This window comes from Balaenoptera musculus, chromosome 2 (assembly GCF_009873245.2).
Source record: "Balaenoptera musculus isolate JJ_BM4_2016_0621 chromosome 2, mBalMus1.pri.v3, whole genome shotgun sequence".
Classification (NCBI taxonomy): domain Eukaryota; kingdom Metazoa; phylum Chordata; class Mammalia; order Artiodactyla; family Balaenopteridae; genus Balaenoptera; species Balaenoptera musculus.
Window position 1 is genome coordinate 114,549,858 of NC_045786.1, and position 17,346 is coordinate 114,567,203.

At 35.1% G+C, this 17,346-nt stretch overlaps 1 protein-coding gene across 3 annotated transcripts in view; it reads left to right on the forward strand.

Moving 5' to 3' along the window:
- Window positions 1-17,346, forward strand: part of MIPOL1 (mirror-image polydactyly 1) — a 254,128-nt gene that overhangs the window by 52,441 nt on the left and 184,341 nt on the right. For all 3 annotated transcript variants that reach the window (XM_036843183.1, XM_036843185.1, XM_036843186.1), the window contains exons 7-8: window positions 4,741-4,774; window positions 5,034-5,204. In XM_036843183.1, the coding sequence (XP_036699078.1) occupies window positions 4,741-4,774; window positions 5,034-5,204 (205 nt within the window). The remainder of the gene's footprint in view (window positions 1-4,740; window positions 4,775-5,033; window positions 5,205-17,346) is intronic.

Sequence of the window (17,346 nt, forward strand, 5' to 3'; positions counted from 1 at the left end):
GAAATTGTATAAATTATTTCACATCTTTTTGTTTTAATTCCTTACTTCTTGCTTCCTATAATCTGGAAATTCCTTCCTTCTTTTTTCTCTCATCATCTTTTCCACTTCCAATCTACTTTGCATCTTTCTGTATAATGTTTGTCTTGTCTTATTATTCTCCCGCTTCTCTGCTTTCCCTTACCTCTTGAATTTTTAATGCTTTTTTCTTTGTCTCTTTTGCTTTTATCCAAAACTAGGAAAAAGTAAAAAGGATTCAGGTTAAAATGACTTACATATGCATGCCAATATAGACATGTTTGCATATGTACATTCCAACTTTTGAGACCATGGTATCTATTTTTCAATCTATTATTGTTGGTGTATTTTTTATATTAATGGTGGCACTGTGTAAGAAAGGAGACTTAGAGAAAAAAAAAACAATTTAGAATTTTTTGATAAGCTGATCACTAGTTCTTTTTATCATTTGGGGGGTCAAAGTTTTGCTTCTTCCCATTGAACAAGGTAAAGGACTATAGGTTCAGAAAGAAAAGATGTGATATTGACTGATTTAGGAATAAATCAAGAAATGTGACATTTCATGCATGAGTCTTTTCACTTAGAGTGCAAGGTTGTCAGTCAGAATTTGCATGGTATAGGAAATCAATTGAAACTTGAACCTATGGTCATTTACTTCAGCAATATTCTTACTGATTATCATGACTGTCTAGTTAGACTGTTGTAGGCATAATTTAAAGATTATGAAAGGTTGAAATTCTTTTGTTTAATTGTAAACTTCATATTAATGATACATAATGTGTAGTTTGTTGGCTGTATGTCATATAATACCAACTATTACTTTGTCTTTATTAAGCTGGTAAAACTTTATGTGTTGTACATGCTGCTTGTAAACCTTAAACCTAAAAAGTCATTTTACATAGAAAATTATGTGTCTTATATAACTGTTTCAAATTGCTTCCTTTTTCTTACAGGTAAGTTGTTTGTCTAATTTTTGTTTTCTTAAGTGATACAGTAAGTAATGTCCTTATTGTAGGACTGAATTTAATTTTCTGGAAGCCACTATTGTTGGTTTTTTATCTTTAACTAGATATTGAATGACCCACCTCAGAAAAATGTGTCAAATATACTGAATTGGCATTACAGTGTATTAACATCAAAGATCTGATCTCATTTTTCAATACTCTGTATCAGGGATCAGCAAAGTAAGGACCTATGGTACAAATCCTGCCTTCCACTTGTTTTGTAAATAAAGTTTTATTTGAATACAGCCACACCTGTTCATTTACATATTGCCTATGAATGATTTTCTTCTTCAAAGGCAGAATTTAGTAGCTGCAACAGAGAACATATGGTAAAGCCTAAAATATTATCTGACCCTTTACAAAAAAGTTTGCTCGTCCCTACTCTATATAATCTAGTTGAGACTAAATTACTATGTAGCTGATCTTTGATATCTGTGACAAATACTTCCTGAAACTTTTAAAGAAATGCAAATTTGAACACAACCATAACTGTTCATTTACATATTGTCTATGAATGAGTTTGCACTACAAAGGCAGACTTTAGTAGGTACAAGAGTTTTTCTTTTTAATTATTTTATTTATTTTATTTTTGGCTGCGTTGGGTCCTCGTTGCTGCACGCAGGCTTTCTCTAGTTGTGGCGAGCAAGCAGGGGCTACTCTGTTGCGGTGCGCGGGCTTCTCATTGCAGTGGCTTCTCTTGTTGCAGAGCACAGGCTCTAGGCACGTGGGCTTCAGTAGTTGTGGCACGCAGGCTCAGTAGTTGTGGCTCATGGGCTCTAGAGCACAGGCTCAGTAGTTGTGGCACACGGGCTTAGTTGCTCTGCGGCATGTGGGATCTTCCTGGACCAGGGCTTGAACCCGTGTCCCTTGCATGGATTCTTAACCACTGTGCCACCAGGGAAGTCCCTCATTTTTTTTAAAGAGGCATTTTTATTATTTTTATAAAATTTTTATTGGAGTATAGTTGATTTACAATGCTGTGTTAGTTGCAGGTGTACAGCAAATAAGAACCTGCTGTATAATAAAAGGTTTTAAGTTTTATTTTCCTCTTAGTGACCATTTATCACTATATCTATATCAATTATAAAGGCTAATAATAAAGCAAAATAGAGATTCACATGCCAAGTGGTTGACTTGGCTCACTCATGCCCTGCATGTCATACCTGAACACACTCACTCACCAAAACATGATTCGGATTCATGTATCAGAAAATGATAAATCACTATATATCATGTACTCACTCACCAAAACATGATTCGGATTCATTTATCAGAAAATGATAAATCACTATATATCATGTACTTTTAAGGGCAATCACATAAGTTATTTATAGTCAGAATGCTAAATTTATGTGCCGAGGATCTAGTATATAACATCTGATAAGAAAATTTGATTTTAATTTTTTTTAAATTTTGGTTGTTAGCAGGGAATTTAATATTAGACTAAATACAGTTATCTTAACCATTTCCTATTGAAAGCTGTTAATTTAAAACATTTAAACTCTTCATTTGCTTTTCCTTAAAGTAACAGTTCTTCATTTTGCATTGCCTGAAAAAAACATATAAATATTGCATAGGAATTTCATGTACTTTTTGTTATGTTGATTATTTGGAATATATGAATTACTTAACCTACCTACACTGTTATTTTCTTTTTGATCATATGTAACTCTTTGAAACAAAAAAAGGGAGTTGCATAATATTGAAAACTAATTTTTTTTAAGTTCCCAGTAATCTGTGAATCTAAATGCTTAATTTCCGTGTATCTTTTTACATTTTAAATGATCAAGTTTAATAAATTGTGAAGTTTATAAAAATTGAAACTTCTTTGGAAACTGCCATTAATTGACTCTTAGTTTGATTTCATCTAAAAAGAACAACATTAAGGTAAATATTCCTTACCACATATGGCTTCCCTAAAAATCATATTTAGCCAACCAATAACTGATGGTTAAATGCCGCTCCTGTTCTTCACATACTTTTACATGATCATAAATAAGTGTAAGAATTTTATCTTATACTTTTCCACTTTGTTTTTTAATTGAATAAAAAGGAAGTGATTATCCTCATAGTTTTTGTAGACTAAGCTTTTATGAAACAGGATATTTGAAAACTGTTGATTTATTTTGGGAGAAAAAGATAAGAGTACATATTTGCCCTTATTGGAATGTGAATCCAAGGGGACATTAGTAGTTTGAGATAAACATTAAATATATATAATTAAAAATTACTACACCTGGGCTTCCCTGGTGGCGCAGTGGTTGGGAGTCTGCCTGCCAATGCAGGGGACACGGGTTTGAGCCCTGGTCTGGGAGGATCCCGCATGCCGCGGAGCAACTGGGCCCGTGAGCCACAATTGCTGAGCCTGCGCGTCTGGAGCCTGTGCTCCGCAACAGGAGAGGCCGCGGTGGTGAGAGGCCCGCGCACCGCGATGAGGAGTGGTCCCCACTTGCCGCAACTAGAGAAAGCCCTCGCACAGAAACGAAGACTCAACACAGTCATAAATAAATAAATAAATAAATAAATAAATAAATAAATAAAAAGAACGTGAATTTCTTAAAAAAAAAAAAAAATTACTACACCTACCTGTTGACTTACACCATTTAAATATGGGTAGAAATAGTTTTTTTGATATGTGTTCATATTTTTTCCTGTGCAAATGCAATGTTCTAAAATCTATACTTTCTCTCCATGATTATAGCAGTTTGATTGAACTGTGGAGTTTGGAGCAATTTTGTAACAAATTTATTAAGTGTCTTTTGTAATCTTTTCCTAGTATCCTTTTTTTGTGGTAAATGTTAAATCACAGGAGCACAGAAATGGAGGGGGAAAACTTGAAACACGAATTTGGATATCTAAGCTTTTAAGTACAATTTTTAAATAATTGAAATCATTTCTAAAATCTCCATCATTTCACTGGTACCCATTACAGGTTTTCATTTAATCTACCCAATTTAATGACTGCCTAAATTATATTATATACATTTTCTAAATATGTCATTTAGAACTTCTTTCTTTACTTTAACTGCATTTCTTCAATTTACCAACATCAACAAACATTTCAGTAAACACTATGACTCTTAAAAGACAAAAAGTCCATTTATGAAGGGAACCAGTTTACTTTTTTTGCCTTTAAATTGAATAATTCTATGTTATGCAAAAAAGAAAATAACAGTCATTTAAAAATGTGGCCAATTTTGGTCAGCCTTTCTATATAGCGTATTTGTTTCAACAAATAGGTAGCACCAGGAGATTTTTAGGTCAAATTTAGTGGTAGTTATTTGTCATTGCTTTTGAGGGAACATAGTTAAACTTTGTAATAAAAATACTTGCCTTGTTTTATTTGTGATAATGTCCAAAAGGAGAGGAAATACAGTTTCTGGTAAGAATTGAAAGTCTAGAAATAAATATAATGATGAGAATGAGTACTTCTATCACTGGGGAACTTTCTTCATCTAAGCACATATGAACAATTGATCCTTGTAGTCATATATAGCAGTAAACATTAATAACTTAACAGTCTGAAGTCAGTGCAGAAGATATGGAGCATTATTGAAAGATGGAGTCGAGCAGGTGGCACTTTAATATGTTCAATGTCATGGTTGACTCTAAAGACTAGTCGAATGAAATTACTTGAGGTTCTAAAGATTTAAAAAGCGAACTCATTTTGCTGCACTAAGGAAATGCTACTGATCAGGCTTTCTGTGTCCCTTTTTTCTAGGCTAGAAAATATTAACCCTGAAGAAAATGACATGGTAAGCCATTCTCTGAGGAGATTTCTTGATGTCAGTCTTATATCTTAGAGGCTTAAGTTCAATTGAGTGGGTTTCAAGAACTAAGATGTGGGAAAAAGAAGAATTGACACACTAATAATGTACATCTTTGCTGCAATATGAAAATTCAATAACTTCACTCAGTCAATTTACAATTCACATGTGCCTATTAATTAAAACCCTATATTAAATAAAATATATTAAAACTTCATGTCTGACTAACATATAATGGTGTTGGTAGACATTACAGGAATTACTGAACAGAATAAACAATGCAGACACAGGGATAGCTATTCAGAAGAATGGAGCTGTAATTGTGGATAGAATCTACAAGACCAAGGAATGTAAAAAGAGAATAACTGCAGAAGAAATGAATGCAGTGATTGAAGAACGGGATGCTGCTTTGTCTCAGGTAACTGCATGTACAATATCTGTGAAAAGCATACACTTACCATTTTCCCCTCTTTCTTTACATTAAAAAATGACATTTCCCCACATATTCTTAATTCGAATTAGTTTTTAGCTTATAATTAATACCACAGTGATTAGCTATATTAAAATAATCACATATTTTGTTATATCATTCTTCAAATATATGCATTCTAATAAAGCTGTTAGCTTGTTATAAAATTTTAGTTATATTCTTTAAAGTAATCACTTTTATATGAGACTTCATACTTGAGTCACAGTTTTGTGAGGGCTGACATTGTCTTTATTACTGTTTTATTCCCAGTGCCTAATTCAGTACCTTTTAGTAAACATTGATAAAGGAATCAAATTATTAGGGTATTCCTTTCTGAACATTACTTACACCTTCCTGCTCTAACTGAAACCTGATTACCGCCCTGAGGATACCGCTTCCACTGCAGTCCTCTCAAATGTGAATATATTCCCTCGCCCAGCAGTTGGACCACTGGGCTTGGAGGCTTGTTCCTCATTAGTGTTTTTAGATCATTGTTCCTTTTTTCTCTCTAAACACCTCCAGCTTTGAGGCCCATGCATCAGATTGTATCACCCATTACACACTCCTGTTGCAGTCGTGTACACACTCCCGTGTTGCTTCCCTCATTTCTTAAAGATTTTAGGATCTACTTCACTGTCTCTTTCTTCAGCCTACTCCTGTCACAGTTTTTGGTGATTTAAATATCTATATAGGTGATACTTTCAATATCCCTCTCATCTCTTTGAATCTCTCTCCTCCAATAATCCACGTACGCTATACTCTTTCTGCCATCCACCCTATGGTCATACCCTGTTCTTGGTCATTATCAGTCTGAATTTCAAGCATCCTGCTTGATGACCACCATTTGTTATCTTTCCAGCTCACTCTAGAACTCTAACTCTAGCAAATTGTCAACTCTCCTGGCACCTGATTATATTGATCTTACCACCTCTTTTCCTATCCCTTAATCCCCTCATGTCCTCACTTCCCTCTTTATCTAGTTTGGATTCCATGGCTCACCATAATTATCACCAACTTGCATGTAATATAACCTCAGTTGTTTTGGCCCTCTCTTCCTTTATCCTGCTCACCTAGCAAAACCTAAGTTTTATAAATTTAGCTTTCTGCCTGTTCTACACCTTTACAGCTTTATATGGCAGGAGACTATCACACAAATTTGCTGACTGAACTTACCTCGAGTTCATGACCACCATCTTCAAGTAGACCCTTGGTGTTGCCTGGCAACCTTCCACTCACTCTCCGCCTCTGGAAGACTATTTTATCTTTCTCCTTTCTCCTCAAGCATCCAACGTCTGCTTCCCAATAGAAAAAAGAATTTCTGCTTGTCCCCACCATTTCATTCACCAGCCTACCTGCATTTGCACCCATATACTCTGCCTTTTCTACTTTCTTTTTTACATGCTTCTGTTTAAGGACAACTTCTCTGTTTCACCATAGTTTACATCTTTTCTTGCCTGCTTAAGGTTATCACTTAACCAATTGTCCCTTTTCTCTCCTACTTCATAAAATGTTTCCTTATTAGTTCATTTCTATCACTGTGTGAAATTCTTTACTATATCCCATGGAGGCTGGGTGAAAGTTTTGGTAAGTCTTGGTCTGCTTGTGGTTCACCCCTGTACTTTTGCTTCCCACACTGAGAGCAGAGTATTCACTAGGGATCTACTCCTGGAGCATCCTCTATTCTAGTGTTTTGTCTCTTTAGCATTGTAAGACTATGGGAAACTCCATTATTCTTTTCACAGGGCTTAAGGCTTAGCTTTTTAACTTTAAGCCCTATACAGTTTTGAGAGTTAGCAAATGATTTGAGATGGAACCAAGTCTCAAATCTCCAATTTTGTCACTTCAGCCCTGCATAACTGCCAGAAGCTTAGATGATTTCTCTGTTCTCCAGCAGGAGCCCTCTGTATAGTCAAAGCTGGATTTCTCAGCCTCTTGCCCATTCTCCAAAGCTTTAAAATTCAGGGGGAAAACAGTGACTTCAGATCTTCAAATCACCTGTCTCCAGTTAACCCCTCTTCAGAATCCTAGCTGCTCAAGTTATTGTTGCAGCAGCAACCTTCTGATGTCTTAAACAGATATTTTTTAAAAATTTAATCTGGCTTTCCTTGTTCTTGGCTGGAGATTTGTTATGCCACAAATGATTCTATTCTATCTCAATGTGGAAATCTGACATTTATCTTCAGATTAAAATTGGGAAAAGTTCAATTTAAACTTTTAAAGTGAGCAGCTGTTTTTAGCATTTTGTGCCCTACCAAGTGTATTCAATCTTGGATCATTCAATATATTGTTGAAGAGATAGCCAAAACTATTTTTATGTGCTTGAAACAATTATAAACTCAAACATTTGATTTTTTAGAAATCATCTATTTTGTTAAGTTAACTAAAACACCCATGTACATAGAGAACTTACTACTTTCTTCCTTTATCCCTGCTATATTCCAAGTATTTATTACAAGGCCTTTGCTTTCGTGTTTTGGATATATTTTGTATACCAACCCCCCTTGCCCTTTTGGCAAAAGTCCACATCCCAACCTCCATTCCCATGCCTAACTTATTCAGTGCTCAGAGGCTAGGCCCTTCACCTACTGCATCAGGTACCAGCTGAGTTCCAATAACTGAAAATCTCTATAATATTATCCTACCGACTACAAGTATCAGTGCGGCCCAAAGCCTCCTGTTACCAGGCTCTGACCATCTATGCATGTACTTGGAAATCGAAGCTAGCCTAGAACTAGCCTAATTTAGCCAGAACCCCAAGGAATAGTATGATCATTATGTGAAAACTTGACTGGACCACAGGGTGTCCAGATATTTGGTAAAACGTTATTTCGGGGTGTTTCTGTATGAGATTAACATCTGAATCTTACATCATTGGCTCTCCTGGTTCTCAGGCCTTCGGACTCAAGCCGGAACTATACCATTTTCTTATGATTAGAGTGAGATTTTGAGTTTTTGGAAAGAATACCACAGAAATTTCACCTTAATTAGCACTATTTTCTCTTTCCCCAGGCTAAGCATCTCAGCATCCTTCAACCCCTTCCCTGAGTTTCCTTTTTTTTGTTGTCTTCTAGTTGTTAATTTTCCCTTCTTGGTCTATCAAGGCTGAATGATTGATCATAAATTTCTATTACCTGAACATCATGCAGAGAATCTTAACTCACCACTATTTTCTGGAAATAAGTCACTCCAAATATCTAAATTCAATATTAACCCTTTTAATTTGTACACTTTTCTTAATTGTGTTTGTTGTTGAAAATACTTTTAAAACATTTATGTGCCTCTTTTAACCAGAATATAATTAGCACATCTTTTTTTGATAGTTAATTCATTTTTGTCAAATGCTATAATGAAAACTATAGATCCTGAGATCTTTCAGGTCCAGAGTTGACAAATACAAAAAGCAGGGAGGACCAAGGGGTAATCATTAGGTTAATTAAAGAAATTCAGCTAAACATTTCACTAGTCAGGTTTCTCCTTCTCTATAGCCCCAAGCTATACCATGCACTAAGCCCCAACAAAATGAAAGATAAACCAAATAAGAGGAAGACATGAATCCAGTCCAATAATACAATGAAGAAAATTCTAGGAAGATAGCTGAACAATGTACAAAAAGTACAGTTTTTTAAAGCTAATTTAAGTATCATCTCTCAATAAAGTTCTCTCACATGAAGCAATATTTATAGATATCTTCTTTGTGCCCACATTTTACTTTACATCTTATTATAGTACTTGTCACACTGCAGTACAGTTAATTGACTTTATGCCTGTCTTCCCACCTAGCATGAAGGTAGGAACCGTTCTTTATCTGTGTCTATTAGTCCTTAGGACAGTGTAGGCACAAAATATAGGCTTGTTGAATTAATGAACTGATGAGCTTAGCTGTTTTAGATCTATTTCAAGATACATTGAACTAAAAGAAGTTAGTGAAATATTATTCATTCATCCACATTTTATTGAGGACCTGTTATATGTCTGTGTTGGGGAATTCAGCAATGATCCAAATATAGAAGGCTCTTACTCTTATGGAACTTACATTTTAGTATGGAAATATAGATAGTGAACAAATAAATGAATAAAGTATTTTCAGTTAAGGATGTAATGAAAATAAAAGGGTAATGGAGAGTGACTGCAATTGGTAGGAGGATTGTCACTTTAAATAGGGTGATCAAGGCAGTCCTTTTGTTTAATTGTTGAATTTTGGTGAATAGTTGAATTGAGACTTGAAAGAGGAGAAGGATCCAGCCATGCAAAATCTGTGAAGAGAATCAGAAAAGAATACATCAACAATGCTCTGTGAGAGGGAACAAGCTTAGTGTGTTTAAGGCACTGATGTAAATACTCCAAGCTTAAATATGGTTGAAGTGCAGTGAGCAAGGAAGATAGCAGCAAGTGATGAGGTAGAAGAGATAGGCAGCAGACAAATTTGTAAGGTCTTGTATGCCATGGTAAGGGCTAAAAATTATGTATAAATGCAGAAGATATTGAGGGAGAAAGGCTGTTGAAATAGTCCAAGTCAAAGATGAAACTGATGGTAGCTCAGTGGGGCAATTGTAGATTTAGAGAAGTAGACAGATTTGGGAAATATTTCAATAGTATAGTGAGTAGACCTTGAAGACAGATTGGTTTGGGGCATAAGGGAGCTGGAAGAATTAGGCTGAGTCTATTTTGGGCTTGAACAGTGTATAGATATTCACTTCCATTTTTGTGATGGGCAAGTTTTGGGGGGAAGATCAACATATTTTGGAAGGGAATTTACATTTTGTCTGGATGTAGTATATTTGAGATGATTCTTAAAAATCCATATGGAAGTATTGAGCAGGCACTTGGCTATTGCAGTCATCAGCATATAGATAGTTAAAGCTGTGGGTCTAGATCAAACCAGGGAAAGATAATTGAGAAAGAAAGGGCTTAGGATCAAGCCCTGTGGTCTGTCAATAATTTAGCAGTTGGCCAAAGTAGAAGGAGCGCACAGGGGAGACTAGAAATGATAGCAAATGAGGTAGAAGGAAACTGAAGAGAGTATGGTGTCAGAAAAGGCAAGAAAAGGAAGTGTTTGCAAAAGATGAGAATGATTAGTTCCCTTGAATGGTGTTGAGAGGTCAAGCAAGGTGAAGATGGAATGGTTACTTTTAGATTTGATCACATGGGAGATGTTGAGAGCCTTGACAAGAGTTTTGTCCAGGACAGAGGCCACATTGGAGTAGTTAGAGGACAGAATGGAAGGTGAGGAACTGAACCGAGTGAATGTATACAACTTTTATCCCCCTGTAATGGAGATAGAGAAATTGGCAATAGATGGAGAGGGGGCTTATGGTTAGGGTTAGGGTGAGTCGTTGGTGAGTTTTTCTTTCTTTTTTAATGGGAGATTCTAAGACATGATGTTGTTGTGTTGATGGAAGTGAACCAGAAAAGAAGGAAAGGTGATTTTAAGGGAGAGAAGAGAGTATTGCAGTAGCAAAGTCCTGGAGTAGATAAGTAAATTGAGAGGGGATGTGATCTAGAACATAAGTGGAAGAGTTGTCTTTTGCTAAGGACAGTGAAACTATGTTCGTTGTTAACAGAGGAATACCAAGAACTTGGATGGATACATATGTTGGCAAGTTGATAAATTTAGGAAGTGGGGTGGCCATCCTTTTCTTAATGAAAATGTTAGGTTTATTTAGTTTCTCAGTGTGATATGTCAGTGGATGGTGGTGGAGATTTATAAAGAGGCAATGGTTTTAAATATAGTCAGCCCTCCGTATCTGTAGGTTTTGAATCCATAGATGCGGAAATCCCGAATATGGAGGGCCAACTGTATACCAATTGAAAAAAATCCACGTGGACCTGTGTAATTCAAACTGGTGTTTTTCAAGGGTCAACTGTATTCATTGTACTATGTCATTTTATATAAGGGACTTGAGCATTTGTGGGGTTTGGTATACACAGGAACTCCTGGAACCAATCCCCTGTGAATACCCCCAGGATGCCTGTAGTTGTCTTGGTTTGTGTGTAAATGAACATAAAAATAACAAATCTCTTCAAGTAAACACGGAGTCTTGGCCAGTGATGTAACCATCAAAGGTAACCTTAGCAGAGGAAAACATAACCAAGTTTCTAAATCTCTCCATTGTTAGTGTTGCCTTCACTTTGTATCCTTTGTAGTTCACATAGTAGCTAGCACCTAATAGATGCAAAATAATGATTTGTTAAGTTATTAGAAGTTTGACAAAAAACTCATACTTGAAAAGAAAATAAATCATAACATTTAGAGTTTCATTTTTCAAGAAAAGTAGGAAACGTGTTCAACATTCTTTATTATAGTGACTCTAAATTTTATTAATTTTTTCCCCTGTCAGTTTGTTAATTTGCTTTCCTGTCTATCATACAGTTATTTGCCTGTGCATTTTTTTCCAGTCCGTCTTGCTGAATTATATTGTTGCTATTTGATCTATTCTGGTAACTTTTCTTTCTTCTTATTATAAAATTTTTACAACTTTTTGAAACTATAGATAACTTTGGAAAAGTACAGATAAGCAAGAAGGGAAAACAATCATATACAGATCCTTTGTCTTTTTTTCAATGCATATTATATCATATATACTACTTGATAACCTGATTTTTCACTTTGATTTTATATTTTGTCAGATATTCTTGTATATTTATAAATGGATATATTGAGATTTATTGAACTTATGTGCTATTTGGGAGAGTGTTTATGTTTTTTTCTTTTCTTTTGGTAGTGGGAACGTTTTTGTAGCTAAATTTTTATGTACATCCATGTTTATTTCCTTAGGGAGAATTCCTAGAAGTGGAAATACTAGATCAAAGAATATAAACGTTTTAAATAAGTATATATTTTTGAATTGCTTCCAAGAAAAATTGTACATAGAAATGTTATTTGAGATTTCATTCAAGGGGACTTTAGAGGAATAAAATGCTAAGGAATTTAGACTTTATTTTATAGGCAGTGGGGTCCCCTGAGATTTTTTAGTTTTCTGGTAATATAGAAAGTATATTCTTGAAGAAGATTTCTGGGCGGCACTGCATAAAGTGAATTGAGTAATACACGTCCAAGGCTGAAGAAATAGTTGAGATCCTATTGTAATAATGCAGGCAAGAGAAAATGCGGGTCTACACAGGAAAAATGATAGAGGAATAGATATGAATAGCTAAACTTGTACTTAAAAAAAACAATTTAATGGATGTATAACTTACAGTAAGGAATGCATATCTTAAGTGAAAAATTTGATGAACTTTGACCAATGTATATAGTCTTGTAAGCAGCACCCAGAAGCAGCACTCCAGAGGAACTCCTTCATGTCTCTTCCTAGTCAGGATTCCTTTCCAAGGGTAGTCACTACTCTTACTTACTTACCATAGGTCATTTTGCATGTTTCTAAACTTCATATAAAAGGAATTGTGCTATGTACTCTTTTGTGTCTGATTTCATTCATCCAGTGTTATTTATGCCAGTATGTTGATGTGTACTGTTACAGTTATCAGTGGTTTATCTTTTTCACTGTGGTGTTATGTTCTATTGTATGAAAATAACAGGTGTTAGAAATGTAGGTTGTTTCTATTTTTGATTTATTATGAATGAAGTACTATGGGTGTTCTTTGCATGTCTTTTGGTGGGCATAAGCATTCACTACTTTTGGTACATATACAGGTATACACACAGGAGAAGAATAGCTGTCACAGATTTATTAGCTTTAGTAGGTAATGCCAAACATTTTCCTGAAGTTGTTATACCAGTTTACACCAGCAATGTAAGAGCGTCTCTAGTTGTGAGAGTTAACACTTGGTATCATTATTTCTTTTAATTTCCGTCATTTTGATGGAGATACAGTTGTATTTCATTAGGCTTTAATTTGCATTTCCTTAATCACTAATGATGTTGAGCACCTCTTCATATATTTATTGGCCATTTTGATATCCTTTGTGAAATGTCTGTTAGACTTTTGCCTAATATTAAATTTGTTTTTTTCTTATTGATTTATATAATTTGGATACAAACGCTTATATAGCTTGGGACTTGCATTTTTATTCTCTTAGTTACAATGCTGGTGAAGACTAATTTTGTCAGCAAAAGTTGTTAATTTTAATGAGGTAAATTTTATAATTTTTTTTCTCCTTATAGTTAATGCGTTTTGTGTTCTGTTTAAGAAACCCTTGCTTTCCCACAGTGATGAACACATTCTGCTATGCTTTCTTCTAGAAGCTTAATTATTTTAGCTTTCACATTTAGGTCTTCATCAGTTCCAAATTAATTTTTATATGGTCAAGGTACATCATTTTCTTCCTATGGATATCCAGTTGACTGGATCCACTATCATGTATTAAAAAGATCATCTCCTTTCCTCCTTCCTCCAGTGAATTGTAGTATATCAGGTGGCTGTATATGTATGGGTCTGTTTCTGGATTCTTGGTCCTTTGTTCAGCTTGTCATTTTCCCTTAAAAAAAAATCTGCTAGTATTTTTATGGGAATTGCATGCACTCTAAAGATCAATTAGAGCAAGATTGGCCTTTTAGCAATATTGAGTCCAATCCATTGATATTTTCATGAAAACTATTAATTTTTCTTTGTATACTGCTTTAGCTGCATGCCACAAGTTTTTGATATGTTGTATTTCATTATTATATACCTTAAAATATTTGTTATTTTCTGCATGTGATTTCTTCTTTAATCCATGAAGCATTTAGAAGTGTGTTGCTTAATACTTAAACATTAGGAGATTTGACGTTACCTTTCTGTCATTGAGTTAGAATTTAATTCCATGGTGGCGAGAAAACAAACTATATTATTTCAGTCCTTAGAAATTTGTTGATACTTTTCTATGACCCCCAAGACAGGCTTTATTTGTTAGATGAGCTGTGTGCTCTAAAATATTGTGTATTCTGCAGTTGCCGAATATCGTGTTCTTCTCTATACGTCATTTATGCCAAGTAGATTAATCATTTTTTTCAGTTCTGTAGTCATAGATTTATTCTTGCTTGGTGTATCTGTTTCTGAGAGAGGTGTTTAAAGTATCAAATGATTATGATGAATTTTTCTCCCTTTAATTCTGTTAACTTTTGTCTTAATTTATTTTGAAACCATGTTCTTAGGTTCTTAAATCTTTAGGATTACTGTATCTTCCTATTCAGTAGACTGATTTATCATTATGAAATGTCCATTTTTATCTTTTTTATAATGCTTCTTGCCTTAAAGTCTACTTAAGTATCTAAATGTCATATCCTTTTCCATCCTTACTTTCAACCTATTACCCCCAACATTTTCTTTTTTTTTTTTTTGTCGAATGAATGAAAGCATGAGCCCATCCATAGGTTTTCTTTTTTTTTTAACATCTTTATTGGAGTATAATTGCTTTACAATGATGTGTTAGTTTCTGCTTTATAACAAAGTGAATCAGTAATACATATACATATGTTCCCATATCTCTTCCCTCTTGCATCTCCCTCCCTCCCACCCTCCCTATCCCACCCCTCTAGGTGGTCCCAAAGCACCAAGCTGATCTCCTTGTGCTATGCGGTTGCTTCCCACTAGCTATCTGTTTTACGTTTGGTAGTGTATATATGTCCATGCCACTCTCTCACTTTGTCACAGCTTACCATTCCCCCTCCCCATATCCTCAAGTCCATTCTCTAGTAGGTCTGTGTCTTTATTCCCGTCTTGCCACTAGGTTCTTCATGACCTTTTTTGGTTTTTTTTCCTTAGATTCCATATATATGTGTTAGCATACTGTATTTGTTTTTCTCTTTCTGACTTACTTCACTCTGTATGACAGATTCTAACTCCAACCACCTCACTACAAATAACTCAGTTTCGTTTCTTTTTATGGCTGAGTAATATTCCATTGTATATATGTGCCACATCTTCTTTATCCATTCATCTGTCGATGGACATTTAGGTTGCTTCCATGTCCTGGCTATTGTAAATAGAGCTGCAATGAACATTTTGGTACATGACTCTTTTTGACCTATGGTTTTCTCAGGGTATATGCCCAGTAGTGGGATTGCTGGGTCGTATGGTAGTTCTATTTGTAGTTTTTTAAGGAACCTCCATACTGTTCTCCATAGTGGCTGTATCAATTTACATTCCCACCAACAGTGCAAGAGGGTTCCCTTTTCTCCACACCCTCTCCAGCATTTATTGTTTGTAGATTTTTTGATGATGGCCATTCTGACTGGTGTGAGGTGATATCTCATTGTAGTTTTAATTTGCATTTCTCTAATGATTAATGATGTTGAGCATTCTTTCATGTGTTTGTTGGCAATCTGTATATCTTCTTTGAAGAAATGTCTGTTTAGGTCTTCTGCCCATTTTTGGATTGGGTTGTTTGTTTTTTTGTTATTGAGCTGCATGAGCTGCTTGTAAATTTTGGAGATTAATCCTTGGTCAGTTGCTTCATTTGCAAATATTTTCTCCCATTCTGAGGGTTGTCTTTTGGTCTTGTTTATGGTTTCCTTTGCTGTGCAAAAGCTTTTAAGTTTCATTAGGTCTCATTTGTTTATTTTTGTTTTTATTTCCATTTCTCTAGGAGATGGGTCAAAAAGAATCTTGCTGTGATTTATGTCATAGAGTGTTCTGCCTATGTTTTCCTCTAAGAGTTTGATAGTGTCTGGCCTTACATTTAGGTCTTTAATCCATTTTGAGTTTATTTTTGTGTATGGTGTTAGGGAGTGTTCTAATTTCATTCTTTTATATGTAGCTGTCCAGTTTTCCCAGCACCACTTATTGAAGAGGCTGTCTTTTCTCCACTGTATATTCTTGCCTCCTTTATCAAAGATAAGGTGACCATATGTGCGTGGGTTTATCTCTGGGCTTTCTATCCTGTTCCATAGATCTATATTTCTGTTTTTGTGCCAGTACCATATTGTCTTGATTACTGTAGCTTTGTAGTATAGTCTGAAGTCAGGGAGCCTGATTCCTCCAGCTCCATTTTTCATTCTCAAGATTGCTTTGGCTATTCGGGGTCTTTTGTGTTTCCATACAAATTCTGAAATTTTTTGTTCTGGTTCTGTGAAAAATGCCAGTGGTGATTTGATAGGGATTACACTGAATCTGTAGATTGCTTTGGGTAGTAGAGTCATTTTCACAATGTTGATTCTTCCAATCCAAGAACATGGTATATTGCTCCATCTGTTGGTATCATCTTTAATTTCTTTCATCAGTGTCTTATAATTTTCTGCATACAGGTCTTTTGTCTCCTTAGGTAAGTTTATTCCTAGATATTTTATTCTTTTTCTTGCAATGGTGAATGGGAGTGTTTTCTTAATTTCACTTTCAGATTTTTCATCATTAGTGTATAGGAATGCAAGAGATCTCTGTGCGTTAATTTTGTATCCTGCTAATATATAATCAAATTCATTGATTAGCTCTAGTAGTTTTCTGGTAGCATCTTTAGGATTCTCTATGTATAGTATCATGTCATCTGCAAACAGTGACAGCTTTACTTCTTCTTTTCCAATTTGGATTCCTTTTATTTCTTTTTCTTCTCTGATTGCTGTGGCTAAAACTTCCAAAACTATGTTGAATAATAGTCGTGAGAGTGAGCAACCTTGTCTTCTTCCTGATCTTAGTGGAAATGGTTTCAGTTTTTCTCCATTGAGGACGATGTTGGCTGTGGGTTTGTCATATATGGCCTTTATTATGTTGAGGAAAGTTCCGTCTATGCCTACTTTCTGCAGGGCTTCTATCATAAATGGGTGTTGAATTTTGTCAAAAGCTTTCTCTGCATCTATTGAGATGATCATATGGTTTTTCTCCTTCAGTTTGTTAATATGGTGTATCACGTTGATTCATTTGTGTATATTGAAGAATCCTTGCATTCCTGGAGTAAACCCCACTTGATCATGGTGTATGATCCTTTTAAAGTGCTGTTGGATTCTGTTTGCTAGTATTTTGTTGAGGATTTTTGCATCTATGTTCATCAGTGATATTGGCCTATAGTTTTCTTTCTTTGTGACATCTTTGTCTGGTTTTGGTATCAGGGTGATGGTGGCCTCGTAGAATGAGTTGGGGATGTTCCTCCCTCTGCAATATTTTGGAAGAGTTTGAGAAGGATAGGTGTTAGCTCTTCTCTAAATGTTTGATAGATTTCGCCT